Source organism: Ursus americanus, chromosome 8 (assembly GCF_024610735.1).
Source record: "Ursus americanus isolate L20-20 chromosome 8, mUrsAme1.1.p, whole genome shotgun sequence".
NCBI classification, from domain to species: Eukaryota; Metazoa; Chordata; class Mammalia; order Carnivora; family Ursidae; genus Ursus; species Ursus americanus.
The window spans coordinates 21,648,500-21,663,954 of NC_142134.1; the positions used below are offsets into that span (position 1 = coordinate 21,648,500).

At 36.0% G+C, this 15,455-nt stretch overlaps 1 protein-coding gene across 2 annotated transcripts in view; it reads left to right on the forward strand.

Annotated features, from left to right (window-relative positions):
• ANTXR2 (ANTXR cell adhesion molecule 2) overlaps positions 1-15,455 on the forward strand; it is a 141,419-nt gene that overhangs the window by 27,856 nt on the left and 98,108 nt on the right. For both annotated transcript variants that reach the window (XM_045790302.2, XM_087864049.1), the window contains exons 8-10: positions 8,340-8,400; positions 10,338-10,436; positions 12,197-12,266. In XM_045790302.2, coding sequence (XP_045646258.1) covers positions 8,340-8,400; positions 10,338-10,436; positions 12,197-12,266 — 230 coding nt within the window. The remainder of the gene's footprint in view (positions 1-8,339; positions 8,401-10,337; positions 10,437-12,196; positions 12,267-15,455) is intronic.

The following is a 15,455-nucleotide window of genomic DNA, read 5'->3' on the forward strand; positions in this document are numbered from 1 at the left end:
TCTTAAAGAAAAATTCTTTTGATAGGGATGTTTGGCAGCCAGAGAGAAAATAAAGATCATCTGAATACTGAAAGCTAAAAAGCAAACAAGAGAAGATTGTGAAAGCATCCTTGGAATTGTTTTAGCTGCTTATTTTATGCATGCGTATGGCTAATTGCTAAGGCTTCATTTTGTTGGGACCTTGGGAATAATGCTGTTCAGTGATTTTTCCTTATGAGATATAAACTTGGAATCCTTCACATTAGGATGAACTCCTGTAGTGCTTAAAGCTGCTCAGTGAGGAAGGAAAAAAAAAAAGCTTGCTTTTTTTTTTTTAAGATTTATTATTATCCTTACTGATATTTTCTGACATGTTGTATGTCATGGAAATTAGCAGTTTCTATCTGTTAAGGGCATACCTGGGGTGCTTGTAAATTACCTATAATATTCTATTGTAGACGACGTTATATACCCAAAGTCGGTGTTAGAAATTTATTGCTACAATGAATATTTTTAATTTTTAATAAAGTTGAAGAAAATGTTGTAGATGTCTAGGTAGCATATTGAATTTAAGTGTAATGAAATAATCTATTTTTTGGGGAAAATCTTTAATATTTAGAATTAACTTTTACAAATGAGGTCAGAAAGGAAACCAGTCAGTTGGATTTAATTTTGTTTCTCTTTTCACATATCCTATCTAGAATTAGCCCTCTTTTCTTAAGAAGATACATATATATTAAGTTCATGTATCTTTTCGTGTTGTTTTTATCGTTTCTTAAATTTCTTTTTTTTTCCATTTGGCTCATTGCCTTATCAGTGCCATTGATTACCAAAATTTGTACTATGCAAATAAGCTTTCTCTTCACTGTGTGTGACTGAAGATGTGATTTGATTAATTCAGGTAGCGCCTAATTAAGCTCTGTATTTTTTTTATATGCTTAACTGTTCAGTGTTACACACCTCATTTATTTGTCCTATAGTCAAAGTGCTCATGCTTTTTATTAGAAAGTTTTACATTTACTTTTCGATTAATTCAATAAACATTAATTAAGCAGCTGCTATCTTTAATATTTTGTGTTATCTACTTTTTATATTAGATTGGGTTTGAATATATTGTATTATCATTCATTAAAAAACTATCTAGTTTCTTCTGGAACAGGCTCTATTTTATTTTCCATATATAATAACCTTTCTATTGCCATTCAGAAATTGGAAAAAGTACAGATTTTAAAACCTGTTTTGATTTATATTAGTTGTGGGAAATTTCTTTTTTTTAAAAAACTGATTGTTTGATCTTCAGATCATAAAACCTCGATATGTCTCCAAAATTCAACATCAGCTTCAAAGACACTGCATGTCCTAAGTCATAGGCTGCCTTCATTTCCCCATCTTAACTAATTCCATGCTAAATTTTTATCTTGGGTGTATCTCAACCACAGCTTTCCACTAATGAATCCCATTTTATCTTAAATGCCAGAAGAAAAATGCCACAACTATATACATTGTATGCATTTTTTCAGGCTCTTATAATATGGCTTTTACTACTTCTTCCATGTCCCATATCTGTTATTATAACATGTATGCATGATGTAAACATGTTGAGGAACTTACAAGATCTCAAATCAATATATGGTTTCATATACATCTTAAAATATCTCAGAAAGAAGAAATCAAATATGATGCTATCTGATTATTTCTGTTGTAGATGGCTCCTTGATAATATTGCCACTTTCCCTGATTATTATTCTGTAGTTATAAAGATCTGTTTGTAACTTTATTTTTTTATTTTTTATTTTTTTAAAGATTTTATTTATTTATTTGACAGAGAGAGACAGCCAGCGAGAGAGGGAACAAACACAAGCAGGGGGAGTAGGAGATGAAGCAGGCTCCCAGCGGAGGAGCCTGATGCGGGGCTCAATCCCAGTACTCTGGGATCACGCCCTAAGCCGAAGGCAGACGCTTAATGACTGCGCCACCCACACACCCCTGTTTGTAACTTTATAGGGAAGCAAGATAAATGGCTTTGTAACCAATAGGATTCTTAAGAGTTGTGTCTGATTTAGCAATCTTTCTCACCTCTACCCCTGCAAATATTGCCAATTCTGGCTCCAGAGTGCATGTCTGCCACTTGTTACTTTGTATGTAAATTTGGCCTAGAGTGAAATCCTGCAACCTGACCATGTGACATTAGATGTAGGCCCAATCCAAATTAATTTGGAACATGCCTGGAGTAGTCAGAGTAAAACACCATTCTGGTACTTCATTCAAGTCACTCCGCAGAGAAACGGCAGCACAATGGGATCTACTTTGATCTTCTGCCAAACATCTATAATCTCAGAGAGGCCAGCAGGCACAAGGTCAGAGCTGACTCCTAAGGCTGCATCTGGTCTTACTGCTAACCAAAAGCTAACTCAGAGGGAGGCATAAATAATCTTATCTTATTCTATCCCCCTCCCTTGCCAAATAGAGAAATTCCATGAAATTAGTATTTATAGTGTACACTGAACTAATGAGAGTATTTGGATGATCAGAATTGCACAAATAGTGAATTAAAATTGGACACGACCAGTTAGAAGCAACAGAAAATAATTATAATTTGTAAGAGTGAATGCTCTTGTTCCACTTGCAGTTTTATACCAAACAACTTGGAAGAGGGGAGATATTTGGGTTTTGACTTTATTATCATAATATGGGGCAGGCTTTTTATCATGTTTAAAAGGAAGCATTCAAGACAGTTACATGTTATTTTTTATTTTATTTTATTTTTTAAGATTTTTATTTGAGAGAGAGAGAGAGTGTGCGAGTGTGTGCTAGCATTTGTACTAGTGTGCATGGGAGAGGAGCAGAGGGGTAGAGAAAGGAAAAGGGAGAGAATCCCAAGCAGACTCAGTGCTGAGCACAGAGCCCTATGCAGGGCTCGGCTGAGCACTCAATCCCAGGACATTAAGATCACGACTTGAGCCAAAACCAAGAGCCCGAGACTTAACTGACTGAGGCATCCAGGCGCCTCAAGACAAATACATTTTAAATAGGACAGAATGCTTCGTTAATGAGAAAGGACAGTGACTGTGATTATAGAGGTTAAATATATAAAACCATCTTTAGGCATTTAATTCATGGTTTGGGACAACATGTTGGAGTGTAGAATTTTCAAACAAAGTACTAGAATTTAGAATTCTATGTATTTTAACTTCTTTTCTATTATAGATTTGTATTGGCTTATAAACAAAGTCTTGCAGATGGTCTTGTGTATACCAACAGCTACTCTGCCTAGACCTCTCTCTCCTGGAATTCACACCTTCCTCTCCTACCTAACCTGTGCCCTGTGGGTGCAACTGTAGGTTAAAAAGTTTTTAAAGACTCTAGTTCACAAATATACGTAAGAGGGAAAGAAACCAAGAGAAGAACAGCAAAGAAACAGACCTCTGTCAGGCAGACATATAAGCAGATCTCATTTTCCCATGTGGGCATCGCATTTAAAATAAAAAAAAAAAAGATTTTATTTATTTATTTGACAGAGGGAGAGAGTGAGCACAAGCAGGGAGAGTGGCAGGAAGAGGCAGAGGGAGAAGCAGACTCCCTGTTGAGCAGGGAGCCTGACTAGGGACTCCATCCCAAGACCCTGGGATCGTGACCTGAGCCGAAGGCAGACGCTTAACCGACTTAGCCACCCAGGTGCCTTGGAATTGGCAATTTTAAAACAAATCTAGAAAAACCCCAACAAATGTAGGTGAAAGCTTAGTGACATAGTTTTGAAGATAAGAAATAAGATTTAGAATGTTTTGATAGTATAAAAGGAATCTGGGCAAAACAGGCAGATACATTTTCACTAGTTTTTGTAATGGTTAGACTCTGTCAGAAGCCTGGAGGGTAGCAGTGTACACTGGTTAGAAGAACAGGCTTTAGAGTCAGTCAAACCTGAGGCGATCTGGCTCTGCTATTTAAAAACTAGTCGTTCTTACTTAAAAAATTAAAATTAACAAGATCTCTCTAAAACCTCAGTTTCCTCATCTATGAAGTGGAGATAAAAATAGTATATATTCATAAGACTTGAGAAGATTAACTGAAGAAATTCAGATAAAGTGCTTACCACAGTTCCTGGAACATAATAAGTTCCCCAAAATTGATAGATATTATTACCACTGTTAGAAGTTCCTTTGAATTTTTGACTCCTGATATTTGTACTAAATTTAGGAAGTTTGACTTTTGGTAAATTTGACTTCTGTTATCCATATTAATATTTGAGGATTTAAAAGTAGGGTGTAGGTAATAATGTACCTATTATATTCATTTATAATTATTCCTTAACACTAATACTACTTTTTGAGTGAACAGATGCTTGTGAGGGAACAGATGCTTCAATAGAATACTTTTTTTCATGGTGAGCATCAAGTTCTTTGCCAATTTATATATATATATAAATGGACTTCAGAATCTCAAATGATGCAATTTTGCATCCAGTGTGTGCATGACTTAAAGTGCCCTGGTTTTATTAATAGCATTTGGCTTGTCTTTAAATTTGGTCTATGGTGCTATTAGCTCTCTCTGATGTCAACCAAGGCCGACCTTTAGTGGAAACTATTTTCTGTTTCTATTGAGATATAATGAAGACAGATGGCAACACATATTTGAAGAAACATCCTTACAAGATGCGCCGTTGTACAATGATGGAAGTGCAGAGTATGAAAGATAATGCATCAATTATTGTAGATGGGACACCTGATCCAATGTTCAATCAATCAATAACAGTATTTAACTTAGTAAAAATTAACTAGAGTGTTTAAAATATTTGTCCTCTCTGTCAGTTGTCATTTAGTGATCACAATTTTAATATAATAGACCTATTTTGATATCTTGAACATTTGAACTTGTGCGTAATTACTTGTACCGAGAATAGATTATAAACTGTTTCATGTTTATGGAACTGATTGTTTAAAAAATTGAATGATGGAAACTATCTGCATACAAACATTGAATTATTTTGACTTCCAGTTATTTTCTTAATATAGGAACTCTAGATGGAAAAACTAAACTTAGGACAGATTTTATTTTTTAAAAATGCACACACTTTCTTTTCTCTCTTCTTCCCCACCACATTCTTTCCCTCTCTTTGATTGTTTTTCACTTGGAAATGGTTTGGGTGGACTTCGTTTCAAATTACGGGTTTCTGGATTTACAGCATTCACAGTTTGTTGGAGAGCTAGATGCTTTTTCACATAAATTAACTTTATTCTGCCTTATCTTAGTCATAATATGATTGTTGACTTGCTTACTAGATAGATATTTTTAGTATTCTCATTAATTCATGCAATCTGTATTCCCTAAGCATTTATTGGTTGTACTGTGTGTACAGAACCATGTGCTGGTTTCGAGAGGATTGTACAGTATCATAGCCTGTTTTTATACTCAAAGAGTTTGTCTTCTAATAGAGGAGATGATTCATATACCCAACTAGTTTAACATAAGGTCCAAAGAAATAAAAAAATAAATCAAAACAAACTTTAGAGAAGGGCAGGTAATGTCCTATGGAGAATTCAGCTGGATTCCTTCAGGTGGTGATGCCACTTTTATGACTCATGGTCTAAACTGCTTGCCTTTCAATGAATGTGTTCCTCGAGTCGCTCTTCCATTCAGTAATATAATTTCTATAAATATGATTTTATTAAAATAAGTACAAATATTAAACTAATGTAAACATATTTTGAGGTATGAATGTATATTATACAATTTACTGCAATAGATAACCAATCTTTAGCTCTTCTTTAGTTTCTGCTCAGCGTCACTTGATTTCTTTAATCTCAGACTTGAATAGAAAATAAATTTCTAAATGATCTTGAACCTTTTCTTTAAAGTCAAAATACCTTACAGGGGATAAACAGGGTCTGGCTTCAGAAATGTATAGCAACAACAGTCCTTAAATGTGTTTATTCTCCAGTTTTCAGGAGAGCACCGTAAGAACTGATCATTTGATCTTGCTGCTGGAACTATCCTTTTATTTATTTATTTATATTTATTTATTTTTTTAAAAAAGATTTTATTTATTTATTTGACAGAGAGAGAGACAGCCAGCGAGAGAGGGAACACAAGCAGGGGGAGTGGGAGAGGAAGAAGTAGGCTTCCCAGCGGAGGAGCCTAATGCGGGGCTCGATCCCAGAATGCTGGGATCACGCCCTGGGCTGAAGGCAGACGCTCAACGACTGAGCCACCCAGGCACCCCTTATTTATTTATTTACTTATTTATTTATATTTAGAGAGGGGGATAAAGAGGGAGAGAGTGGTAGAGGGAGAGAGAATCTCAAGCTTGCTCCGCACCCAGCATGGAGCCCAATGCGGGGCTCAGTCTCAACCACCCTGAGATCATGACCTGAGCCAAAATCATGAGTGGAATGCTTAACCCACTGAGTCACCCAGGCACCCCTGGAACTATCATTTTAAAATTATGCAGTGGATTACATCAGATTAAAAAGACACATGTGTCTTTTGAGATCTGATTTAATTATCGTCAATATTGATAGGAGAGAAAACCAACACTTTCACAGAGGTCATTCTGGGTTGCATCTTCTTTGACACGGCCTTTGAAAATCCCATAATATCTTCATGTACCTTATTCTAAGGAATCCTTAAAAAACAGTTGCGATTTCCAACAGATTCAATCTTTAAACGTCTCATAATTTTTCTTGATGCTTGAAACATTTTTCAGTAATGCCGCTAGAGGTGTGCCTAAAATAACTAATAAAGAAATTGTGAACTGAAAGATATTCCTTCATAGGCGCCTCCTTAACGGGATCTGTCTTAAAATAAATTCCTCAGACTTGCTGGCAAGTAAAATAAATTTGGAGGCTTTGTGTTTTCCTTTGACCCTTCCATTTGCATGGCTCACTGTTTTTATCTCAGATCGGGCTAGCCAAAGCCATAATGCTCCATTTTTGTTAGTTGGAACCTTTTTAGCTCCATATTCCTTTAGCAAAACTTTTCTGTTCTGTTCCCTTCCAAGTCTTGTTACCTGTGTAGTGATAAAATATTTAAGGATGATACTGATTTGAGATACTTCCCCTCCAAGAGGTGTGTCAACCTTTGACGGTGGTCCTCAGTTCTGTCCCCAGTTCTTAATTGAACAATAGTACATACTCCTGAGAGGAGTGAGTGTTGATCGTAGGGGATAAAATAGCAGACTAAGAGGAGGTTTTTGGGTGCTGAAAGGTCTTTGGGTGACTATGGAATGAATCTCTGGTCATTTCTGAGTTTAAATAGACCTCATCCAGAATTTCTCAGTATAAAATTTTGCTGTATTTGTTTCCCAATCACTAAAGCTTCAACTGCTTTGTGAAAGTGGGTTCATTGCGAAGTGATCTTAAAAAGTACAAATGATTTCCTTTCTCAGGGATGCATATTCAGCAACAAAAATTCCCAGCTGGGTTTTAGAGTCTGACAATTTATCCTTCTACTGTTATTAAAGAAAGCACGGAAAGCGTTTCTGTTTCCTTCCTTCCTGTTCCAGTTATGAGCAGGAGATGTTAGAGCTCACTGTACATCATCTGTCCTCAACTCTGTCAAGAAAGGAATGTCGTCCAAAGATCATCTGGAATTTGTCTGAATTTGATAATGTAGTGCAGAGCAGTTCTAAAAATAAAGATGGGATTGTTGTGTCCATGAGGAGCAGCTGATTTCATCATTGTTGTTTTTCGCTTGTAGCCTTGTGCCTTGTATGGTGGTTTCTGTTTCTCGGAACAAGCTCAGAAGAGCCATTCTGTTCCTGCGCTCTGGGAATGCGGGAGTACAGAGTCTGTGTTTTTGAGGATAATATTTGGCTCATACAGGGAGCCTGTGTTCTGCAAGTGTAACGTTTGGTGCATATGAGGAAGATTAGCATCTGTGGGAATGGAGGCTGAGAAATCGGATAGAAACGCCACAGTCAAATAAAGAAGTGTTTATTTATTGATATTGTATTGAACCTCTTAATAAAAAACCTATTAAATTAGCATAATTGGAAGGAGGTCTGGTTTGCTCTCTTGTTTTTGCCTGATAGGGGAAAGTCAGTATAGATTTTATGGCTACTGAGAAAGTTTCGTTGTCTTTGTGTTCAAGGCTACCAGACATTGAGGTACCATCTGCTTTATCTGTGCTTATCTGTATTTACTCTAATCAAATAAGGATTCCTGCAGAATACAGTCTTGGAATATACAGTGAAGGATGCACAGAAATCTTCTAAGAGCTTGATAGCCGTATATATGACAGTTAATAGATTTTCTCTGCCATCTATTGAAGTTAAGGGGAAGACTTTAAGATTATTAGCGATCTTTTAATTCACTTTACATGTTAGAATTTAGTTCTCTATCTTGGTCTTCTTTTTTCCTTTTTAGATACTAGATCGGTCATGCACTGAAATCCTGGAATTACGGCCTTCAAGTGTCTGTGTGGGGGGTAAGTGGTTAGAATTTAAAAATACCATGTAAGAAATTGTATTTTTTCCCCCTAGTTAAATTATATGATTTGAAACTCATGTTGGAAAGAGAATAACAAAATTAACTTTTTTGGCATCCTTTTCTGTAAGAATTTTTAAATAATTCCTTGAAATATTTCTATTTTAAATTCAAATTTTTTAAGATTGGAGTGTTATTTTAAATAATGAACATATTGTGTGACAGGCTTTTAGAATTTTCTGTATATTTAGTTCATGTTTGAGACCTTTCCTATGACAAGTAAAATAAAATATGAATTTTTTTCCTTTATCTGATTTTACAAACAGTCACGTATCTGTGGACTTTGAGCTCCACGTCTTGACGACCTGGCCAAAGTACAGTTCCCACCGGTTCAGGTCACACACGGAAGTGATGGATGGGCGGATGGCAGGCAAGAAGCAGGTGGCTTCATTAGCTGACACTGAGAACAAACTCAGGTTTTAGCACTTCCAAGCCATCCTTACCCCAGGAGAATGTGATACTCTCTGGCTTATTCTGTTTCTTCTTCAAGGATGACCTGGAGTTCATTTTAATTTAGAAAAGGAAGAATATTGGGTCTAGTGGAAGAGGAAATGTGCTGTGTAATTTCCCACAGAGCCTTCCAACCACTGGAGATGGTCTGAAGTTCTGTACCTTGTAGACTCCCTATCTAATGGTCACTGAGATGTTTAAGAGGAATAGTGCATTTGAACATCCCAGGGCATCCCTTTGCCTTTATGATTTTACCTAATCTTCATAACAACACTATTTGACAGTTTTATAATTCCTGGTTCAAAGATGATGGAACTGAGGCCAAGTGGTTCAGTACTTCCTTTAGTAATTGTCCTATTTGACTCTAGTTTGTCCAACTCGAAAGCCATGTTCTTTTCACTGAGTCACATTTTAAGTTCTACCTGCACTTTATAAGGGGAATTCCTTTTATAATGTACTTAATGAAGAGTGGCACAACAATATTTTCTTCCTCAATAAATAACTATATACATGTTAGATTATGGCGATAGGAGATTGTCTGAGAAGACTGAGAGTTAAGCATTGTTGAAATAGTTCACACACCGTCTTCTAACTAAACAGCAAACAGTTAAATGCTGATCAAGATATTTGATCAGTTAACCTGTTCTCCTAGCATTTTATTTTACTCTCTAACATGTAGCGATTGCTCCTCCAACAGAGAGTCCTGAGCAGGAAGTTGAATAAACTTTCTTTAGTAACTGGCCATAGATTGTTCATAGGCCAACATGGCCTCTGGTGAGTTACAAGTTTGTCTGCAACAGAGAATGAAACTGTGATTAGTCATGTCCAGAAACTGTTAAAGAACTCCGTATGAGGTGTCAGAGATGAAAGAAAACACAACACATGACTGGTCTAAGAAACAAAGAACGTGAATAAGTAGTTTTCTTTACATTCCCATACCTTAATACCTGAGAGTAGAGAAAAACAAGGAAGCTTCTTTCCTGCTGATATTTTCCTAAGGATAGAATTTGGGCAAGTCTTTCTTTCTTTCTTTCTTTCTTTCACTCTTTCTTTCTTTCTTTCTTTCTTTCTTTCTTTCTTTCTTTCTTTCTTTCTTTCTCTGGGGGCAGAGGAGATGGGGTGAGGGGAAGTTTCTGTGGTATGTGGGAATAACTGTTAGGTTTCAATTCTAATATCTTGGTTACTATTGGAAAACACTTTGTTTAAACAATAAAATAATGCCTTCCTATGTGGCGATAAATAATATCTTCCCTGAATTTCACTAGAGAGTCCAAGAAAGAGAGTTGGAAATAAAGCAATGTCTTCATTGTTCCTAGTGGGCTGAATACTGTAAAGACATTCATTCTGTGCAACTTGACCCTTTCAAGTTAGGTTTTTTTTTTTTTTTTTGTAAAGCAGGGATTAAAATGTTTATTTTTCTTCTTCTAGATGAATTTCAGATTGTTTTGTCCGGAAGAGGATTCAACTTGGGCAGTCGGGATGGGAGTGTTCTCTGTACCTACACTGTGAATGAGACATACACAAAGAGTAAGTTCCCCATAATCTCATTGTTGCTTGAATATCTGCATAGCATATAAACATCAAGTGTTTTCCTCTTCTTTCCAACTGAAATTAACCGTGCTTTATTTTTTAATCAAAGGAGAAAGAAATGAAGTCCAATGTTAGTACAAATAGTAATAAAATTATTTTTGTTATTTAATGATTACAGCCTTTGTTTATAATTTAAGAAATGCTGAACCCTATCCTAAAAAGCCTGATAATGGTCTACTGGTCTAATGGTCTAATAGCCAGTAAAGGGCAGAGCTGAGAGTTGAACCCAGTTTTCCTGACTGCACTCTGTGTGGACGACATCAGCTGCTGGATTTAACTGCCTTTTTCTCCAGATTTATTTATTATCGCTCTTGCCTGAAAATCTAACTCTTTTGGATTATTCTACTGCTTATTGCCTTATTTTATTCTCACTAATTTTCTTTATCTAATCTCCCAATAATTTTCCAATTAGCTCCTAAACAAAGGTTTTTTGTCTTTTGGATATTTTATATATTTTATATTTTTAGATACTTCACATATTTTGATCTTCAACGCCTGCTCAGAACTGTTTGTTGATAATTCTTATATTTATGCAGTTAGGTTTTATCTTCCCCACTGTGGCTTTCAAAAAAGCAGATGAATATAATGTTTTTGTCTCCATTCTGCAAAATACTCCTTCAATAGATTTTAATATTCTGAGCATTTTGGGTCTCTTTTAAAACATTTTTTCCTCATCGATGATTATATTGGCGGCTAAAATTTTAATCTGTAAGGCAGATGCTATGTGAACTCTGGTAGAATTATTTTTTGAGAGGTTCATGTACAATTGTGCTGTTTTTCTGATGTACCAAACACTCCAAGAGCACAGCTTTGGCTACGTACACAGCAACTGTTCAGTGTGTGTTTGTTGAATTAACGTGGTGAGGATCTCAGCATGGTAAATGTCATAATTAATTCCTCTCTTTCCTGTTAGGATCATCATTTTGGTAAGGCAAGACAATAATATTTGTACCAAACTCTTCCTAGTCGATTCCACAATTGAAGAGGACAAAATAATTTTATTTTTATTCATCTGAATCGAAGAGTTAGCTTTACTTGACTCCCTTTGAGTACATATTCGATTATTGTATAAACATATTTTTTCCTTTGCTACATAAGATGAAGTTTATTAAAGTAAATCACCAAAGAAATAAATGGAGTCAGATTGTATATTCATTCCTCACATTCTGGGATTATTCATTTGATTTTGTAACTTTTCTGAATATTGATAGGCCAGATTTTTTTCCTCATATATTATTAAAATTATTAGGGCAATTTAAGCATTTAGTTTTATGAAATTTATTTTTATTGTAAGATACAACTATCTTATTAAACTCTTGAAATACATTTCATTTTTCCTCAGTCATCTTTTCTCCATTGTTTTTAAATCCTGCTTTTAAAATATATATCATTTATCCTCCAAAGCCTAAGATATTTGAAAAATGGGGATGGAAAAGATGATAATTTTATAGTATCTACAAATATTTGTGAATTTAGTTTAATAAAAAAATCATAACTCATCATTTACCAATACTGTATATCATTGAGGCTTATGATCTCTATTTTTTCATTTTCTTTTCCTTCTATTTAGCTTTTCATGCTAGTATATCTAATGTTTCACTATTGAAGCCTGATTGCCATTAAGTTTTTCATATTATTAATGAAACCATGTGAGATACATAAAGCTCTGTATTAATTCAGTGGCATTTGTTTTCTAGGTGTTAATCCAGTAAGTGTGGACCTGAATTCTATGCTTTGTCCTGCACCTGCCCTGAATAAAGTTGGAGAGTAAGTACTTCATTAAAAACAGTTTTAAAACATAATAGCTACAAATTACTAGGAAATGGTGACAAATATACATTAATTATTTTACTACCTCTTTTTTCTTCTTTTTTTGCTGTACATGAAATAGTAAGCTCTAGACCAACCACTCTGGTTAGTACTATAACTATACATAATATACTCTTAGTAGGTTGAAAATGTTAACGTCTGCTTTATCTTGTTTCTTAAATATTGATTAAAAGGCCCTATAAGTATTCATCTGGAGGGGTATAAGAACTTTGCTGGAGCCTTTAAATAATCAGAGCTACAGTCATTATTTCGAACTTTAGAGTATTACATTTACACACGCACATACACACACATGAGTTCAAAGTGAGATTTTGACTAATTCCTATGCTATTTAAATAGCAGTATTAAAGAGCAGAAGGAACATGGCTTAGTAAGGCATACCTCGACTCGACAATATTTGTGCTTTCATTTGTATCCAGGTCCTGTTAACGTCTGTTTTCTCAAGATCTTTGGTATAGCAATAAACCATAGTGATAGCTGGTTAAAATAAGGGATATTTAGTTTGGAAGAAGAGATTTTATTTAAATCACCTGAACACAGATAATTTCATTAGTAATTTAGTATTTCCATTTGTGATTTTTTTTTTTTACCCTCTCTATTATCAAGGAAATGATTGCAGACAGTTCAGATGTTCCCTAGCCCAACAGTAGGGGATACAATATGTTTAGGATAGTAAATAAGATGCAGGACTACTTTATATTGATCTCACATACAGAGCAGAGGTGAATAAAATATACAAAGTGTGTTAGCTTCTCCTGGTTTTTCTGCTTCTGTCCTTGGCAGGAGTGATCCTGTTAAGACAGGTCATTTATGGGGCGCCTGGGTGGCTTAGTCGTTAAGCATCTGCCTTCGGCTCAGGGCATGATCCCAGAGTCCTGGGATCAAGCCCCGCATTGGGCTTCTCCACTGGGAGCCTGCTTTGTCCTCTCCCACTCCCCCTGCTGTGTTCCCTCTCTCGCTGGCTGTCTTTCTCTCTGTCAAATAAATTAAAAAAATAAAAATAAAAAACACAGGTCATTTATGTCACCCATCCACTTAAAGTCCTCGATTTTTTCCACTCAGAGTGAAAAATCTAAATATTGCAGTGTTCTACAAGGTGCTATAGGATCTGGCCCCCCTCGCTCTGTCTTCCTTTGCCCCTTCTGTTATGGTCACACTGGTCTCTCTGCTGTTCCTTAACCACATTGACACTTTTATACTCATTGTTCCCTCTGCTTGAAATTCTCTTCTCATTCACTTGAACCTTCTTCAGGCCTTGTTCAAATGTCACCTTCTTGGGAAACAGTTCCAGGTCACCGTATTTAATCAATACAGTCTTCCCTCTCTTAAGTTTGGCACTCCCTCTTCCCTTGTCTTTCATGGTTAATTTTTTCTCCCATGCATTTATTTGTTTGTTCTTGTGTCTCTTTCCTGTTAGGATAAATTTTGTTTTGTTTCTTGCTTTGTCTGTAACACCTAACACAATGCTTGACACACAGCCGATTCATAAGTGCTTGTTAGATGAGAGGATGTATGCACTTTTCTCAAGGATTTGGAATTACTAGTTATTTATTACTACGTATTTCTATAACTAGTAATTTACTTTTTATAAAGCAAAAAGAGTACCTTTGATTGTTAGGGGGCCAGGGGCTTATATCAGGTAGGAGAAAAATGACCAGAATCTTATGGGGGGAGCATGTCATTTAAGAGAACAGAAAACTCTCTTGGCTTTTTAATAGCAGTGGTTGGTTAAGGAAGACAGTTTACTTTCTTCTCCAGTGTAATTATAAAATGCAGTATGCCCTTTCTATCGCAGACACTGAACTTGTTGTCTCTAGACTTTGCCTTTCGGCACTCTCATTTTGAAGAGATTACTGTAGAAACTGCTGCTATTCTCCAGTGATTTGTAGATCCTGTACCCAGGAGACGTGATTTTAAAAAATCACATAGGACATAATAAATATGAGACATGAGAAGTCATCATTTGCTTGGCGTTTGACGTTAATATTTCACGTACAAGCAAACTGAGAATTTGGGGGGGAAGGAGATCTGTCTAAAATTATTTTTGGTTTCCCTTCCCTCCCTCCCTCCCTCCCTCTTTCCTTTCCTTTTCCTTCCTTCCTTCCTTCTTTCCTTCCTTCCTTCCTTCCTTCCTTCCTTCCTTCCTTCCTTCCTTCCTTCCTTCATATCAAGTACATGATACCACTGAGGCAAAGCATGAGAAGGTTTTATTTGTTAATATATTGGCATTTGGGGACATCATTATTGTTCTTCTAAGTATGTTGCAAGTAATTTGGACCTTTCCTTTGCCTTGACTTTTCTTCAGCTACTTTTGTAGGTGATGAGCTCTCTTATGAGATTGGATTAAAAGCAACACAATGGAAACAGTTTAGCCTTGTAAGGTGACTGATGCTTAATATGTTTGCCTAATTAGCTTTTGGCTAAGGATTCAAACCCATTAAGTAGCTAGTTAGTCTATGTTTCAAATAAACACATCTGGCCCAACAATGAATGAAGGTTTTTCCTGTGTGAGGGTGACAGATGTGGTGATGGTTCCCCCTGTTCTCTCACTTAAATAATTAACAACACCCCGGTGCAGTAACCCTACACAGACGGCCTCAAAGCCAGATGCGTAGCCTCAGAGCTGGATCCGTGGACACGTGCCTCATCTCATTAGCCTGCTCTATCAGTTCCTTTCTCATCTTTATGTTACCTCCTGAATTCCGTTTGGTTTGAGGATTATTCTTTTAGAAACCTAAAGGCTGGTGATTTTTAGTTTGTGAGAGGGTTAATTTGAAGTTGTTCTACTTGGAGATGGGGACAAAGAATATAGCAGTGGAGCTAGGACTGTAGGTGTGCATTTGGAAATCGATCTTGTGAAGTGAGCAAAGGTTAAAGCTATCTGGGCAAATCTTACCCAGGTGTATCATTGGTTAGCATTCTTGAAATAGGTCTTTGAAGTGCTTTCTTTGAGAGAGATCTCTGTTTATCAGATTTCTTTATTTGATATAGATTTCCAGATTGAGATGGATGGAATTTTTATTTTTTTTATTTTTAGGATTTTATTTATTTATTTGAGAGAGAGAGCAGGAGAGAGAGAGCACAGGCAGGGGGAGGGGAGGGGCAGAGGGAGAAGCAGACTCCCCG